This window comes from Phoenix dactylifera, chromosome 6, assembly GCF_009389715.1.
Source record: "Phoenix dactylifera cultivar Barhee BC4 chromosome 6, palm_55x_up_171113_PBpolish2nd_filt_p, whole genome shotgun sequence".
NCBI classification, from domain to species: Eukaryota; Viridiplantae; Streptophyta; class Magnoliopsida; order Arecales; family Arecaceae; genus Phoenix; species Phoenix dactylifera.
Genome location: NC_052397.1, coordinates 13,597,952 through 13,614,733, shown reverse-complemented (window position 1 = coordinate 13,614,733; position 16,782 = coordinate 13,597,952). Strand labels below are relative to the sequence as shown.

At 36.4% G+C, this 16,782-nt stretch overlaps 1 protein-coding gene across 1 annotated transcript; it reads right to left on the bottom strand.

Moving 5' to 3' along the window:
- Positions 1-600: 600 nt before the first annotated feature.
- Positions 601-16,110, bottom strand: LOC103705273 (casein kinase II subunit alpha-2). The gene is made up of 10 exons (XM_008788931.4): positions 15,756-16,110; positions 11,820-11,949; positions 10,069-10,263; positions 7,591-7,748; positions 4,133-4,223; positions 3,930-3,995; positions 2,868-2,950; positions 2,676-2,739; positions 2,505-2,573; positions 601-943 (listed from the first exon to the last, which is right to left on the bottom strand). The coding sequence occupies exons 1-10, from the start codon at positions 15,839-15,841 to the stop codon at positions 884-886; spliced, it is 1,002 nt and encodes a 333-aa protein (XP_008787153.1). The 5' UTR covers positions 15,842-16,110; the 3' UTR covers positions 601-883.
- Between the last annotated feature and the right edge of the window lie 672 nt (positions 16,111-16,782).

Genomic DNA, 16,782 nt, shown 5'->3' with positions numbered 1-16,782 from the left:
TTATGAATTTGGTTTTGATGTGCAAGCTTTTACTATCGATCATGCTTTTGAAAGTCGTAGACTTGCTGAAGGAATTTCAGCGTCCTTTAGTCTAAATACTGCAAAATCCGCTTCGGAACCCTCTCTCTCATCCACTTATAAATCCTTAAGTTGTTTGCAAGTTTAGTTTTGTTATCACTTGTAGCCTGGCAAATTTAATACACGTGAGAAGGGTTAATCAGAAGCTTGTGTAATGCGATGGACCGCCATTTTCGTGATAAAAATCCCCAATCATCTCCGTGGCAAAGTTCATTGCATGAGCCCAGAAAATCACCAAAATATTGGCATTGCCAAATTGTTCAACAATTTTATGAGCCAGAAAAGGACATGTTCTGCCTTTTTATGTGGAGCTGATGTGGCACGTTCTGATTTGACAAACACCTGTGAATAGGACAAGCCTCCTCATGCCACGTCAGCATAAGGTACTCCTGGTGTGATTTGTGGCACCTCATAGCACCTATTCCGTCAGCACTTCTTTTCTTCGCCCATTCATTCCTCCAGGAGCATATGGAACTTGAGGTTTGAGGTACAAAAAAAAACACAATTAGATACACTTCCACAGATACAAATACTGCAAAACTTTTTTTTCCAAGTATAAATGGCTCATGTAGGAAAATGCAGGTGTTTTTCCCCTCTCCTGATAAAAGGTAGGAGTTAATACATGCATTCATATTCATAAATTACAAAGAGTAACAAACACAGATCAAACGGTTAGAGAAACTGCAAATATCTCAGGCAACCGGTCGCGACTACAGCAAGACTTGTTGATACAAATATAAGTGCCCCAAATCAATGACAACATCCATTCTGAAGAGTATAGCCACCAAGATCACCTGAATCTCCACTACTGAGTGCGCATCCTGCTGTTCTCTGCAGCTCTCACTTGAAAAAAATAAGGATGTGCCTGCAATATTAAGACGACCAAGATCAGAACACTAAAGTAAAATTATAGTACAATAAAATCACCTGCATCTACACTAAAACAACACGAACAACCATGCGAAATTCCTACAGCTGCATCCAGCGGAACGACGCATGACATGGGATGTAGACCTGGTCATTACCAAACCGAAGACTGAATACACTGGCAGGTATTAATATTTACTTTTTTTCTAGAGAAATTGCATACTCCAATATAAGAGAATGTGCCTACAAGATGGATCTTAGCTATTCACTCAACTTATTTTTCATATCATTTTGCTCCAACAGAAATTCCTTATGATGTCATTTCACAGCTGTTCAGATATGATCACAAGCTTGCTTAACGATGCTTGTATACTGTATATTCATATGTATCCATCGAGGCAGGAAGGCATGTGCTGTACGATGAAACCAATTCTTTTGAAGATGAGATTAGAGCTGCTTCAAGTTCTACACACGTTAGTGCAGGCAAGAGAGAGGGCAGGTACAGATATAGCTTACCAAACCAAAAACAATTATGCAGGCCAATCACCTGACATCTGATCCGATCTTCTTTCAATCAAGATCACTCGTGCAACCAATGTCATACAAACATTTCCACTTTGTGGCCTTGATCCTAAGAGAAAAGGTGTAACGGACCATGACCATAAGCAGGTCTTCACCCACTCAGGCTCTAGATATCCTCTTGCTATTATCTCTATTTGGTAACAACTTCTCTGCCTGATGCAAATTTATTCAAATCCACACGTCATAACTTTTTTAATCCTCTGATGTACCATGGCCTCCTATGTAATGAACCTTTACAACTTTATCGCAGTCAGTTCCACTTGTTTTGTAGATATCCTAATGGTGTAGTATTTGTTTTGTAGTTGGAATATAACGTATACAATAACTCAATTAAAATGAGATTTGCAATATACTGAAATATCTGAACTATACAACTAGCGACATCTATTATTAATCATCCTACTTTGCCCTTCCCTCATGTCCTCTCTTGTGCCAAAAGGAAGGCATCATGTTGGCACTCATGCCCGTGCACAGGAAATCATATACAAGCAGTGCATCAGCATCCAAACACGCCCCCCCCCCCCCCCCCCCCCCCCCAAGTCTGCAGATAACTGCTCAAGGAGATCATTAGCATGAACACCATCAGAAACTCCCCAACATAATACTTTTTCTATCATCTAAAATAACAAGTCATACCAGATTTAGATGTTTGCAATCAAAATTTCAATTGCATGGTTTCTTTTCAAGTACTATTCAAGGTCCCATATTAAGAACCCCATCCATAGGTCAAACCAAGGATCATCCCTGTCAATTCCAATCACTGTCTTATCCGTTAAGGACCACCTTTTCCATTAACTTGTATCATTTCCAAGGAGTAAGTTATATATCCTTGAATTAAGATGCTTAATAAATAAAGTAACTTCCTTTGCAATGGTTGTTGGATGATATGATGTTAAGTTAGATACTAAAGCTAGGTAATGTAGAGAGTTGCACTCACAGCTAACACTGTCAAACTAAATAAAAGTTCAAAATATTACCATTGCCTCTCGTGCTGTAAGCCTATCCTGGTGATCATAGCGAAGAAGCTTATCAAGAAAATCTATTGCCTGCATGCCACATCAAGCCAGAGTGATGCAAAGTAGTGAGGATGCTGATGATGCTAAAAATTATAAACAAGATGCTGATTGTTTGTAAATTACAATAATAACCTCTGGAGAAACAAGATGCTGATTGTCTACGTTGATAAACTTAGACCAAGGTTTCCTGCTGTGCCTACAGAAAGAAAAGCAAGCATGACAACAAAAAATGTGCTAATCAGTTCTTGGATAAGGTGCCCATCACATGACCTGTTACTACAAAATTCTAACATCGATTATAAATCCATGTCAGAAGAAATATACCTTCCAACAAGAGCTTCAAGCTGAGGATCAAGCTCCAAACGATACTTATTTAAATAAGCATGTAGTTCATCTGTACCAAGTACCTGGAAAATTAAATAAAAAATTCAGCTCCAAGCCATCAATACCTCATCTAGTAGTCACATAATACAGCTGAATACACCTAGCACACTGATGTAGTGGCAAATGGACATTTATATTTGACATGACACTCATAATCTGTTTGGACTTTGTCCTATTCTCTCTCTCTCTCTCTCTCTCTCTCTCTCTCTCTCTCTCATACGCACGCAAGCATAACCTAACCAGGTTCGTGCATAACCTAACCAGGTTACTGAACTATCTTTCTATATTGTACTATTTTTTATTTGTAAGATGACTTTTGATACCAAAGCTTCAAGTTCTAAATATTCATTGACTGACTGGTGTAACAAAGTAGCTCTGGATAAATATCAACATCAGATATGAGCAGGAGATGGCACAAAACACAATCATACCATTTTGTCACATCATCTTCGACATAGAAGTAGAACATCAATATGAACGCTAAAGAACACCAACTATGAGAAAGAAATGATAGCAAGTTATTCTAATAGTAGAACATTGATTTAGGGGGTCAATGCTAGCACTTGCGCAAGATAGAGTCACGATATGCTGTCAAATTTTAATTAATGATGCCTCAATCCATAACTTAACTTTTATAGGCAAATGCCCAGACTAATGACCAAGGTTAAGACTAAGGTGACTATCATAAGTTGAAACTGAGCATTGAAACTAATGCAAGTCAAAGTTCAGATTATCAAGCTCAACATAGTAATTTAGAAACCAATATGGCAAATATTCAATATATATATGGACGTTTGTATGTACACATACATACATACATGCATTCATGTATCTATGTATTGTATGCATTTATATCAAAAGGAGGTCATAGATCTCCAACTAATGATCAGAAAAAATGATATGGATCTAATGCAGAAAAGATTTGTAAGATCCAAACCTAGAAGCAGAGATATTTTCCAGAAACAGCACAAATACAATATAAGAAATCAAAATGCTTGTGACCTTGGCAATTTTAACAAGCTGATCATGATTATCATGGCCATAGAAGAAGGGTTCCTTGCGAAATATCTGCAAGACAACAGCAGAGAATTGTCACCACTCACCATAATCAAGAAGTCATTGATGAGCAAGAAGGAACAATCTAATAGCATTTAAGGTAACTAAGGAACTAAGATAAGATAAAGTTAAAAGCTTTTGGCACGTACCATTCCAGCAAACATGCAACCAAGACTCCACATGTCCAGGGAGTAGTCATAATCTTGCAAGTCCACAAGGAGTTCAGGCCCCTTGAAATATCTGATTTTGAATGTAAAAAAAAATGAATATTAAGTAGCCAAGCAATTGTATAATAGAGTAACATCAGCATTTGCTCCATCCACTTGTAATCATGTCCACAAATCTATAGCTATTTATATATCAGAAATAGAGAACCTCATTCAGAAAGGCAAAAGAGCTGCAAGACTCAGCTGATGCATGGCTTTCCCTATGACTTCAGCAGTATATAACCCATGGGACACTATTTAAGAACACAATAAATATCATCCAAATTTCTTCAAAACATTATACAGAAACAGTTGGAAAATATTGTTCCTATAACCACCATTATGATGCTTTCTTTTTTTTCTATTGCTACATGAATGAAACCTACAAAGTCCGAGCCAATAATATCTAAATCAGGGTCGGTAGAACCATCTCGAATCAGGCGGTTTCGGTCGTACCGAGCCATCCCGGCGGCAGACTGGGACGGTTTCAACAACAAAAATAAAACTCGTCGCCGGAGGGGGAGAAGGATAAGGAAAGAGAAAGCGAGCGGGGGAGGGAGGGAGACGGGGAGGAAGAAGAGAGAGGGAGGTAGAGGCCGGTCGGCGGAGGGCTAGCAGAGACCGACAAGCTGTGTGGAGGAGGCTCTTCCGGGCTTCGTAGCCGGATCTCCTGTTTCATTCAAAACAGGGGTCCGACAGCTTTTTTTAATTTTGTGATATTTAAGTGAAGTCGGCAAGCAATTTGCCAGCTTCACTTAAAAGTTGCAAAAATAAAAAAGCAGTTGGATCACAGTTTCGAATGCAATAGGAAATCCGGCCGCGGAGCCCTCCTCTGCCTGGGTTGCCGGCCTTCGCCATCCTTCTCTCCCTCCCTCTCTCCCCCTTCTCTCTCTTTTTCTCTCTCTTGTTCGCCTTCTCTCCTGCCTCCTCTACTGTGTCGGTACATGCACAACACGGCGCAGGCCCATACCTACCCGAGCCATCGGACAACCGGTCCGGAGCCAGGTACCGGCAAAGCAGACACTGATCTAAATCCTTTAAAAATATTCTCTGTGCTTCACAGGTACAATAATACCTTTGTCAAGCTGCAATTGTTAGGAATTATACATGGCAACATGGGCTCCTCGTATCAAGACAGGATGTATAGTTTTTTTATAACACGTTTGTTATAAGAGAGAATGAGATTGGAAAGAGAAAGTTGTGAGAATTTGAACAAAGCAAAGGGTCGTAGGAGGTCAAGGTGGGAAGTTCCCCTCCAACACCAACTAATTGTTATAATAATTATAGCAACACAATGTTCGTATTGTATATTTTTTGTGACTTTACTATTTTATTTGTTTGAGCAAATATTAAAAATATCTATCTATTACTAACATGAAATCCTTGATTAACTAAAACAACATATCAATTTTAATTAACAATAATAGGGATATAAGATGTTTATTTGATTTTTGGTATTTGGTATTTTGTAAATAAAGCCAATATTATATAGATATACGATCATGATTTTTTCTCATAATATTATGTAGAAAAAAGGTTAACCATTATAATACATTACAAGGTAGTGGGTAACTTTACCGTTCACTTTAAGCGTGACTGCATCCCAGCACTTTCAATACAACCAAACAACAAAACTGGCTGGAAGCCAATCCAACAAGCAAATGCCAGAAGTCTTAGAACTATAGTTGTCTAGCATTTACTTCCCAGACAAACTAAACACAACAATTATCACTTTAGCAAAAGTAACTCATCAAAACTCGCCATTTCCCACTTGGGCCACTTCGGTGCAACCAAACAGGCCCTTAGTCCTTGTTGAACTCCCACTCTTGGTTTTGAAGAAAACTGAATTTCAATTTTACCAAGGTAAAAGACCACTTAGCCTCTAATAAAATGCCTTATCCTTTCTCCCTCAACACACCCCCTCTCCCAGTTGGATCCATTTGGCAATGTGAACCACTCCCTCCACCTTGACCCATCCAATATCCACTTTTATAAACCCTCATGAGTCCAAGGTTCGTCGTACCAGTACTGAATCCCGTACCGATGCCGCACTAGTATAGGCGTACCGAGTATTGGTACGGTACGGTATGCGGTACGTCAGGCATACTGATACTAGTAGCCATCGGTACGGATACGGTACGTCCGGTACCAACCGGTATCGATCGGTACGGCATACCATGCTCACGACACTTTTTGCTCTTTTGGAAAGGGCTATGATCTTAATCTAACTAGGCTTTTTTGATGTTATTCTATCTCCTAGTGCAGTTGAAGGATTATACCTGGCCCTTTTATTGGGCTCTAAGTCATCCAAATTTGAGTCCACCTAGTTTATCTATTTTGGTCCACCAAAGTCCACCCTTTTATTGCCGGTTGTTTGTCCGATATAGTCACACCAGCAGTGTCAACAAAAAGAGAGAGAGGGGGGGAAGAAAGGGAAGGGGAGGGGGAAGGAAGAGAGAGAAAGAGAGAGAGAGAGAGCAGAAGAGGAAAAAAAACTCAAGAGTTGCCAGCCTTCCGGCAAAGCCGCTGCTCGCTGCTGGTTCCTCTCACTCTCCAACTCCATTCTCTACGTGGATGTTAGGGTTCAAGAAAAAATCAGATGTGGAGAAAGGGGAATTAGAAGATTAGTCAATTCAATGCTTCAATTGGGTCTAGTTGCTTGCAGAAATTTCTAGACAACATCCAGAAATTACTTAGAATGCATAATCTGTCTTCCAAAAGAGCACGCAGACCCACTTTTGTCAAGCCATGACCCTCAGACTACATCACAACTACAGGATATCAGCTTCCTAATATAACACAAGGATAATTCTGCTGAGTAGTAAAAGCCAAGTCATCTCAGAGGGATCAATTGATCTATTTTCATATGCTAACAATTTTAATTTATAATAAAAAAATAAAATAGTAAAACTAATAATGGCATGGCTCGTAAATAAATTGTCAACTCATCTAAAATTACTTCTTGACAAGTAAATCTCTCTTGTCCTTAGTCTTCACGTATCAATATGTTTAGAAATATTGCTATACAGCCACCATCTACACCAGATTCTCTCTTATATGTGAGTACTTGTAAGAAACTATCTGAATAATCAATATGCCTACAATCTCCCCTCAGAATACCCATTGGACACTAAAAAAACAATAATCTGGTTGATAATGAGGTCAAATGAAATATTTATATATAACTTCGTCGGTAATGAGGTCAAATAATATTAAATTATTGCTTCTTTGAAGTTGTGAAAGTAGTTTGACTACTCTTTAAGGAACATTCATGGAATAAGTACAGGAATATAGAGTTGAAGAAAAACAAAAAATCTAATCAATTTGGAGTAAAAGGCATGGCCAATTGCTAGATGAACAAGCATTAAGGCATGAGATAAGATCCATGTGGTCACACTTACCTTGAAGCCACACGAACATTGTACTCCTTTCCAGGATGGTAGAATTCAGCGAGTCCCCAGTCTATTAAGCGGAGTTTTCGGAGTTCATGATCGATCATAACATTGTGAGGCTTGACATCCCGGTGCATTATTCCTTGGGAATGACAGTAATCTAATGCCTGCAGTTATAAGAAGTTAATAATGCAATACTGAAGAAACTCCTATTACCACTGAAGCACTTTGAAATCAATAGCAAGATAAATAATCTCAACAACTTCAAGTAAAAAAGTGCTGCAACTAAATGATTATCATGATAAGCATTCCTAATCTCTAATAACAGCTGCAAACAAGAATGCTTAGGGATGTCTATATAAAGGAAACACAACAAGGTAGAATCAGAAGGGATGGAGAATTAGAAGAAGAAGAATAAGAAGAAGAACAACAACAACAACATGACACCTTCATCATAGACAATAAAGAACTACAAAACATCACATACAAATGTTCAGCTGTTGCAGTAACAGAAAGAAGTTTAGCTTAAAGCTAACACCCATTAAACAAAAAATAGTAACATAATTGGTGTTATTACTTTTATATATGGGTATTGTGAGAGATACTTATTAGATCTCATGCATAAAAATTGCAAGAAAAGGTTTGGAAGAGGTTGTGGTGAGAATTGTTCCAGCCTCAGTAGGAATAATTGTCAAGAATGGTTTTTGACCTGATTGACAGTTGGGACCAGTCTGGATGACTATGGTTTATGGAGGGGTGTGTTTGCTTCGGCATAGAGCTGACCAACTCACCTGAATAGTGGTTACACGTGGACATTGTTTGAAAGGCAGGTTTGAGACTCAACTTGCCTCATGCCTCAAGATGAGACTCTACAGAAACACCTTGAGACTCATTAGTGAGGCTTCCTGATGTGAAGACTATCAAGCTAATATTTCATCATTCATGTAAGGCGCAGTCAATTTATGTTTATATTATACCTTATGTGGGAGGCAAACAAGTTAGGTTTTTACTATTTTCATAGTCAAATAGAAGAGAAGAAAAAAATTTATAATTTCTGCATGTTCTGTGAATCTAAATCCAAAACCTGGGCATAATAAGAAACATTACCGTGTGCTACACTTTAGAATTTGCACAGCATTGGTATGTACAATCACACCAAATTGCATATTCATGTAAAACTAAATAGGATTAACATTGACATTTTTTTACCTTGCATATTTCATATTATTTTTTTCATACATTCTAAACCATATAAAAAAATAAATGAGACCTATTGACATGCCTTAAAATGAACTACTTGGTTTCTTTTTTTTTTCAACTTGTTTTAGTTTTACCAATCTTTTCCTTCTGTATGCTAATATACAAGAGAGGAAAATAGACTGCCCCTTGTTAATATAAAGCCTCGCAAGACCCAAACTGGCCCATACCATCGTTCAACCTTCAGTCGACGACACTTCAAGCCTGTACCTGTTGGTTACTCAAGTAAACTGAGTGCATACCAATTCATAGGATGAACCATACCAGTTACAGACTCAGACTGTGACCTGCTAGTTTTTGATTCTGAGACATATTGAATATGAAATTGCTAGATATCTACAGTCATACAGGTTCTACTTCTTCACAGGTTTTGCAAGAATATAAACATTTCATCATTAGATTGATTTCTCGTCAAGAGTTAAAGAACAGAATGCTTTATTTTTACCTGTAACATCTGACAATCTAATAATTATGTTTGCAAAAATGTGACAGGTAATAGGGTCACTTTAAAAGACGCAAAATTAAGCTTCCCCTCAATCAGTACTCGGACAAGATATGACATGCAACTGCAGGATGTTACACTAAATTAAAAGCCGCCAGTGAGGTTATGATGGAATACATTTTTTCTCTAATATCAATGGACATGTTTCAGATAACTCAAATAGAGCAAGTAAAACACCAATAGAATAAAAAAATGAAATGGGGATTCTAGCACTACAAGTACCTGCAAGAAGTAAATCACAATATCACAGTCTAAAAGCACCAAGAAAACAAAGGAATACAATGCACATACAAAAATCAGCACTCACCAACAACCTAATGTTCTCGCACTCTAAGAGACAAGCATCTATACTCCTTTTCTCTATTGGTGGACCAACCACTGGCTCTAAGTTATTCACCTTCTTTTCTTTTATCCAACTACACTTTCCAACATCTCAAAATTGACACTAGTTCAGAGGCCCTAAGCATGCTATTGAGGAAAAAATATGTGCATTCAGGTTGCAGGATATGTTTAACCTATCACTTAATGAGGCTAAACAAAGTGCCCATCATCACTTGTGATTCGCGAAAGCTATTGTTTCTCCTAGTTGTGTTTGGCATTTTCCCTTTCAATGGATGCATATATGAAAAATATGAAAATTCGCTGCTGTGGTCAATATATTGTGCACAAAACAAGCACGAGACAGACCACGTATAAACATAATAGGGAAGAGTAAGTTGAAAATGAACCTTGAGAAGCTCATATATGTAGTAGCGTATGTCATAATCTGTTAGCGTGGGATATAAGATTTTGAAATCTGTACTGTTCACATATTCAAATATTAAGCTAGGAGTTTTCGAATGCTGATCCCTGACAATATCAAGAAGCTTGACAATATTTGGACCACCACAGAGGTTCTGAAGTATTTTAATCTCCCTCTTTATCTGCAAAAAGTGACAACAGAGAACTTATTTGTAAGAAGCTCGAAGATAAACCAGATTAACCAAATGTTGTCATTGTTGTTTTCCCCGTAATTTCAATAACTGAGAGACAGTGCCAACAGAGTACAAAAATCACTCAGATAATGAAAGCATTGTAAGAAAATTGAAAACTAAACCACATGCAAGAAGAGTAAAAATGACAATTACTACTAGATGCAAATCTTCCATGATCAACCCATATTCAACTATACACTCCCAGTTTCTTTTTGTGAATGTTTTGTCAATCAAACAACTATTATGAAAATCAGTAGTTACAAACTACCCAAAAAAAAACATTAGTTATTAAAATTGCCAAAAGGGATGAGAAAGTATCTTGGTCCATCTTAGAAAAGGGATGGGATAAAACTAGAATAAGAGGTCCTGATGTAATTCAAGAGACTTGTGATGTAAAATACCCACTCAAAAAGGGTTAACAGCTGAGGAGTAAATTAAAGCATCTACCGCCTCATTAGGTCTTCCTCAACAGGTCTATAATAAAGGGAAGGGAATAGAGAGAGAAATATTCAGATAGGAAAATTTTTCCCTTCTTGCAAAGACATCTTGGCCCTTTTTTCTTGTTCTTCACATATGTTATCCTTATCTTTCTACAATTACAAAAAATAACTTGGCAATTATTTTCAAAGTACTCGGACAAAGTGGCTAAAAAAAGATAAAAATACGCCTTGTTCCTAAAGTAACTACATTACATCTTAACCAGAATGTTGTCTCCCTCAGTTAAGCGATACTCTGAAACCATGCTAACTTGAGAAATAAGCATATCTAGGTCAGATTATGTAAAATGGACAGTCAAAATGTTCATGGCATGATCTATTAAATTAAGTGGTAATAATGAACCTGTCATTGGGATTTTTTTTTTTTAATCTAGATAATGAGCCTGTCCATGGACCTGATTGATGAAAAAATGAAGGTGCAATTACAACAGAACTTCAGAAGACAACTGCACCTTAGCTAGTAGATCATAAAACCTGTTCAGAAATAGATCTTACAACTTCATAGTACTGACTTAAAAAATGGTTAAACTGGAGTATTTTATATAATCTACATTTTTTGGAATCACAAATGGATCACCACCGCATACCTGAACATCAGTTCACAAATTGAATGGTTACATCTTGACTCTTGAAGGTACTTGATTTAAGTGTTAAATTGATATAATACATTGTGCTTTGATTTTGTTAAGAACTTCATGGGTAATTTTAGGGTAATTTTAATGCTATTACGAAGACATCAGTTCATTTCACTCATCTAGATTCCTGAATTATCATACTGCAAGAATAAGCTATGTTCTACTTCCCCTCCTTGTCATATCTAACTTATTAGGGAACAACAAAATCTGACTCCCACAATTATAGCCATTAAGCTTTTGTGTTTATGTTTATCACTCTTAATATCAAAATAGCAAAAAATATAAAGAAAAAAAAAACAGAAAAAGACAACAAACTAGTAGATTCATGTTGGTTCTGAACAGCATAATTGAATGCTAATAATATTATGAATACCTTCTTCTTCTTAACAGGCTTAAGGATCTTGATGATGCACCGTTCATTGTTGGATACATTTATACCTTCAAAGACCTCGCTGTACTTTCCTCTCCCAACTTTCCTGACAACCTCGTAATCTTCCTGATCACTGGAGAGAGAGAGAGAGAGAGAGAGAGAGAGAATTTAACAATTTGATCATAACCATTTTGGCTTTCTATAAATTTCAGACTATTTGTAGCTTGCAGCTAACTAAAGAACATAATCAGTTCCATGATCTAGTGGTTATGACATAAAGGCCATTGCTTGATGCAATAGTAAAAGGCTTGGGCTGACAAACGCAACGGCACTAGTTCAAGTCCTAAGACAGCCACTTTGTGCCAAAAAAAAAGGGCAAAAGGTTAAGTTTGTCCCCAGTTTGCCCCTCTCAGAATACCGGATTGCCAGAACCATAATTGGGTAATGGCCTTTTTTAGCTATGTCATGCAAAATGACATATATGCAAACAGTGCAGCTACGTGAAATATTTATTGATTACAAAAAAAATGTATTTTGCAGAATCTTTTTATAGGTACTCAAAAGTTCCAGATATTAAGGGCACAGGCCAAAAGTTGCAAAAATAAATTACAATGGTATCAAAAAAAAAAAGAGAGAGAAAAGAAAATGTAATGAAGTAGGGTATCATTTTCTTTCTAGAAATTTAGGTGTATAAACTCAAAAAACAATATTTATTCAATTTAAATTAATGGAGCATAACAGTTTTAAGAAGTTAAGAATCAATAGAGCACCTAGAAACATCCAATATAATCTTAATTGATGAATAAAATTTACAATATCAAGCATAACACATATACACCATAACGTAAAATCTAAATTACAAGGAGAAAAGGTTGAACAAAATGTTTATTAGTAACCTCATTTAGTATCGTCACTCTTAAAGACCTTGTGAAAAGGCATTTATTGCTGATACATAATCTCTTTAATTACAAACAAAATGTCACTAATATAAAGTGATGGAAAAACACAATGCGCTAATAATCTAGCATCGTCGTACCAAGTGCACTTAGGTTCTGAAACTAGAAATGGTACATCGTCCATTTCATCTGACTAAATCCTGAGCTCTATTATTGGAGTCTTTTTGTATAATGACAGGAATTTACAAAACATGTTGCTATGGTTTCCACCTTTATTTGCTGGGTGGTAGGGAAGCAGTGTAACAAGCACGTCTTCTAAATGAATACTTACAAACGGAAGACATTAGTCTAAATACTGTATCCTCTCTATCTTTAATTCAAGAATTTCAGAAGAATAGTCGCTAAAGAACTTGTAGCTTTGTTTTTTCCACTTCCAATCCCTTTAACCTGTTTCACTGAAACACTGAGGTCATTGTATTCTTCACCTTTCCAAATTTGAAGAATCATATTGCTTCAGCAAGTAATAATTGGTTACTCCTGACCACTTTGAAGGATTTCCAACAAGAAATCAACGAAGAAATATCTGTCTAAGTTTGGTAACTTCACAGTATAGCATTTGTCATGAGGCTCTATATTTCATTAATATTAAATATGCTACAAGATGAAAAGTGGCTTCACAATATGAAGTAACATATCTATGAAAAGAATGGGAAGTTTTGGAGCATTGGAAAGGATATAATTAAGAACCTGTTAGGCTGGTTAAAAATGAAAGAAAAGAAAGAAAAATTAGTTGAAGGCGAGAAAATCGAGTATTTTTTCATGTTTCATTAGAGAAAGAGCAGAAGTTGAGAATGTGGTTAGAAAAGGGTTAAATTAGCTTGAGAAATTTGCCTAGCGGTCATTTTCTCTCAAAATTGCTAACTTTCAGAGAGAAAATTTACACTTGTTGGAGAAAATATTGTCCCTATACTCTCTTTGAAACAGTATCTCCTTCCAAATGCACAAAATCAATGCAAGAAAAATGGAGTAGCTTCAAGTAAAGGTTCTCTGAAGAAGGGGAAGAAGGCATATCGTCAGTTGGTGAATAGAAGACAATTATGATCTTAGGAGGCCTAGAATGAAAATAACAAAACTCCATAGTATGAACTAAGGTGCTATCTGAATAGCAAACCAACTTATTTATATAATATGTCCCACTTGAGTGGGAATGGGTGAAAAGAAGATGGAAGGATAAAGGAAAAGATTTGGAGGGTTTGGAATTTATAGGCCTGACAAGCCTAAAAATTTTGGGGTACTAGATATTATTCTTCTAAATGATTCCAACACCCAAAACCTAAGGGTCATAAGAGTCGTAACGACGAGAATTCCTTGCACTTTTTTCTTATTTTCTTTCCACCATATAGCATTTACCACTGTAATGATAGATATCTCCTAGATAGGGCATTCAAGCGCCTGAACATAAGTTGCTTTTGTAATTTAACAAACAGCAAAAGGCATATGAAGCATTAATGAAGGACCTTATCAAGAAAAGAAGCATTACTAAAAATGGGAAAGCAATCTTCAACTTCAAAAACTTATCGCACTTCAAACTCATTGTAGCATTATTTGAAATATGCAAACTTCGGGAATTCAAGCAGTCTGTACAACATATTGAAGCTCTGCCCTCTCTAAAACATATGGTTCACATATATTTTGATGATTTTCTACATCACCTCTTTGGAACCCAAACAATAAAGTCCCTTTTGGAATTACTTTAGGAGGGACAAAAAGTGCTTTCTCTAGAGCCCAAAAGTGTGTGATATATAGGTATTTGGTAACAAGCCTGAAATAGCTTTCTAGTCCTCCCAAAGCTAAAAAAACTCTACTTGGCAAAAGCTCTAATTTCCCCAATAATGCTTTTTGAAGGCCTTCGGGAAGTTATTTGAGCAACCAAAATACCCTTAAACTTTGTAAATATTATAATAAGTTATAGATTAACAATACTTTGCAATAATAATTTTACATTGATATATTTTAATAATATTATACTATGTAATAATATATTAATATGTTATAATAATAATGATTGTAGTACTGTATATCAAAACACCGTATTGTAATTATTAACTATAACAGATAATTAGATTAAATTATATTATATTACTTTATCTTATTATACCATGCTATACTATAACATATTACATTAAACCAATATTATGACAACAATACATAATTATCATTATTATATCATAAGAATCATATTTCAATAATATGTCATTATCATATTCCTATAATACTATACTATTATATTACAATATTATACTATCCTAATATTATACTATTCAAAATAAATAATTTGTAAATTAAGATATTTTATAATAATAGTTCTTGATAATATAAAAAGTTTAAAAATTGAAAGCACTCTGCAATGTCCTTTATTGTCATTTTCCCATAATAAAAGCACTTTTTCAGCTCTACTACCAATTGCAATCCCAAACAGAGCCTAGGACCAATAACTATAGCGGCAAAGGGAGTGAAAAAGGCATGAAACAAATCATAGTTTTATGTTTTAAATATTAAAAGAGGTGTATGCATAAACAGGGAAGAAAGACAGAGTGTTCAATTGAAAAATAGCTGAAACACCATAATTTCAGAAAAACTGCAGATTCTAGCAATCTAAGTTAATACCAAGAGAGAATCTACATAACTAGCAAGCAACTCTCCTTTTCTATCGGATATTTCATACCTTTCCGGCAATTTAAGTTCCGAGATTCAAGTCAAACACCGCACTTCTTTAATCAGCACTCGTTATTGCCTTCTTTTAAATCAATTCAGTCAAAAAAAGAACAAGAGATGAAAACAAAATATTCGGTGACCAAAGAACATCTCAACATCAGGAAACCACAATTTTTGGATCAACAAATTTTTCAGGAAGAAGAATCCAATCGAATCCATCAGATGATTCGGATCCCACCCGATCGCTAAAACTGGATCAGATCAATAAAGCAAAATCGCAAAAGGGGAAACCACAGTCAGAGCTAGGGTTCCAGAAATCCAATCTTACCCCCATTGGACGGTGAGGGACTCGTAGTCCCAGTAATCCTTAGGGCGGTGGACGTTGACGTCGGCGTAGACCCGAGCCTTCGACATGGCAGCGCCGCCGGCCCTCCGACGAGATCTCGCGGCGGATCCCTGCGGCCGCTTCACCCGACGGCCGTCGGGGCCTTCGCGCGAGAGGGCGAGCGATAGACAGAGAGAGAGCGCAGAGGATTTCTCCTATCGATCGATCGTATTATACCGATGGACACGGAAATATCATAGTGGGGGCTGGGGCGGCGAGGAGAGCGTGACGAGGAAAGGGCGCGGGGGCTCGGGCGCGTCGCGGATTGGGGGGCGCCCACGGGATTTTGCACAGAGCCCCGGGCTTGGTTCGCGCGCGCGGAGCTTCCGAGGGCCCGTAACCGTTTGGGGATGTGATCGATGTGATGGCAGTGTATCTTGATCTGTGAGCCGACTCCGATTTCGGAAATAAAATAGGTCCGGGCATGAATGAGTTTATTAGGATTTGGATCCAGATCTAACTCATTTTATTTTTACTCCTCTAGGAAAAGTAGAAGTGTTCAATTATTCAATTTTTTTTTTATTGTCCATGTTCTCTAAAAAATTGAAGTTTATATAAATATTTTTTCAAAATTAATATTTATATATGTATTCTTAAATATTTATTTTATGTGTGTACTTTTTTTTAATTGCATATGTACCTAAATTATCTAATGTCGTCAAAAATTTAGCAGTTTAAAATTAAAAATAACTAAAATATTTTTAATTGGTAGATATATAAAAAAATATTTATAAGGGTATATATGCAAATAACAACTTTGTGTGGGTATTTATTCAATTTCATATATTTAGGACAGTTTATATGAAAAAAAAATCTAACTTTATTTTTGTCTATTTTAACTTATTTTAATACTCGGATTTGTCTAGTACCCACTTCTCAATATTCTGTAAAAATATTGCTCAAGAAAAAGATTTATTCAACAATTGGATAATACAAAGAGTTTTGAAAATTCTTTTACTAATCATGGGAT

Coding starts and splice junctions, on each gene's coding strand:
- LOC103705273 (XM_008788931.4), bottom strand. CDS start 15,841: ATGTCGAAGGCTCGGGTCTACGCCGACGTCAACGTCCACCGCCCTAAG. Junction 4,224..7,590: donor AATGTTCGTGTGGCTTCAAG/GTAAGTGTGACC, acceptor ATTCAAAATCAG/ATATTTCAAGGGGCCTGAAC. Junction 2,574..2,675: donor AGCATCTTGTTTCTCCAGAG/GTTATTATTGTA, acceptor TGTGGCATGCAG/GCAATAGATTTTCTTGATAA.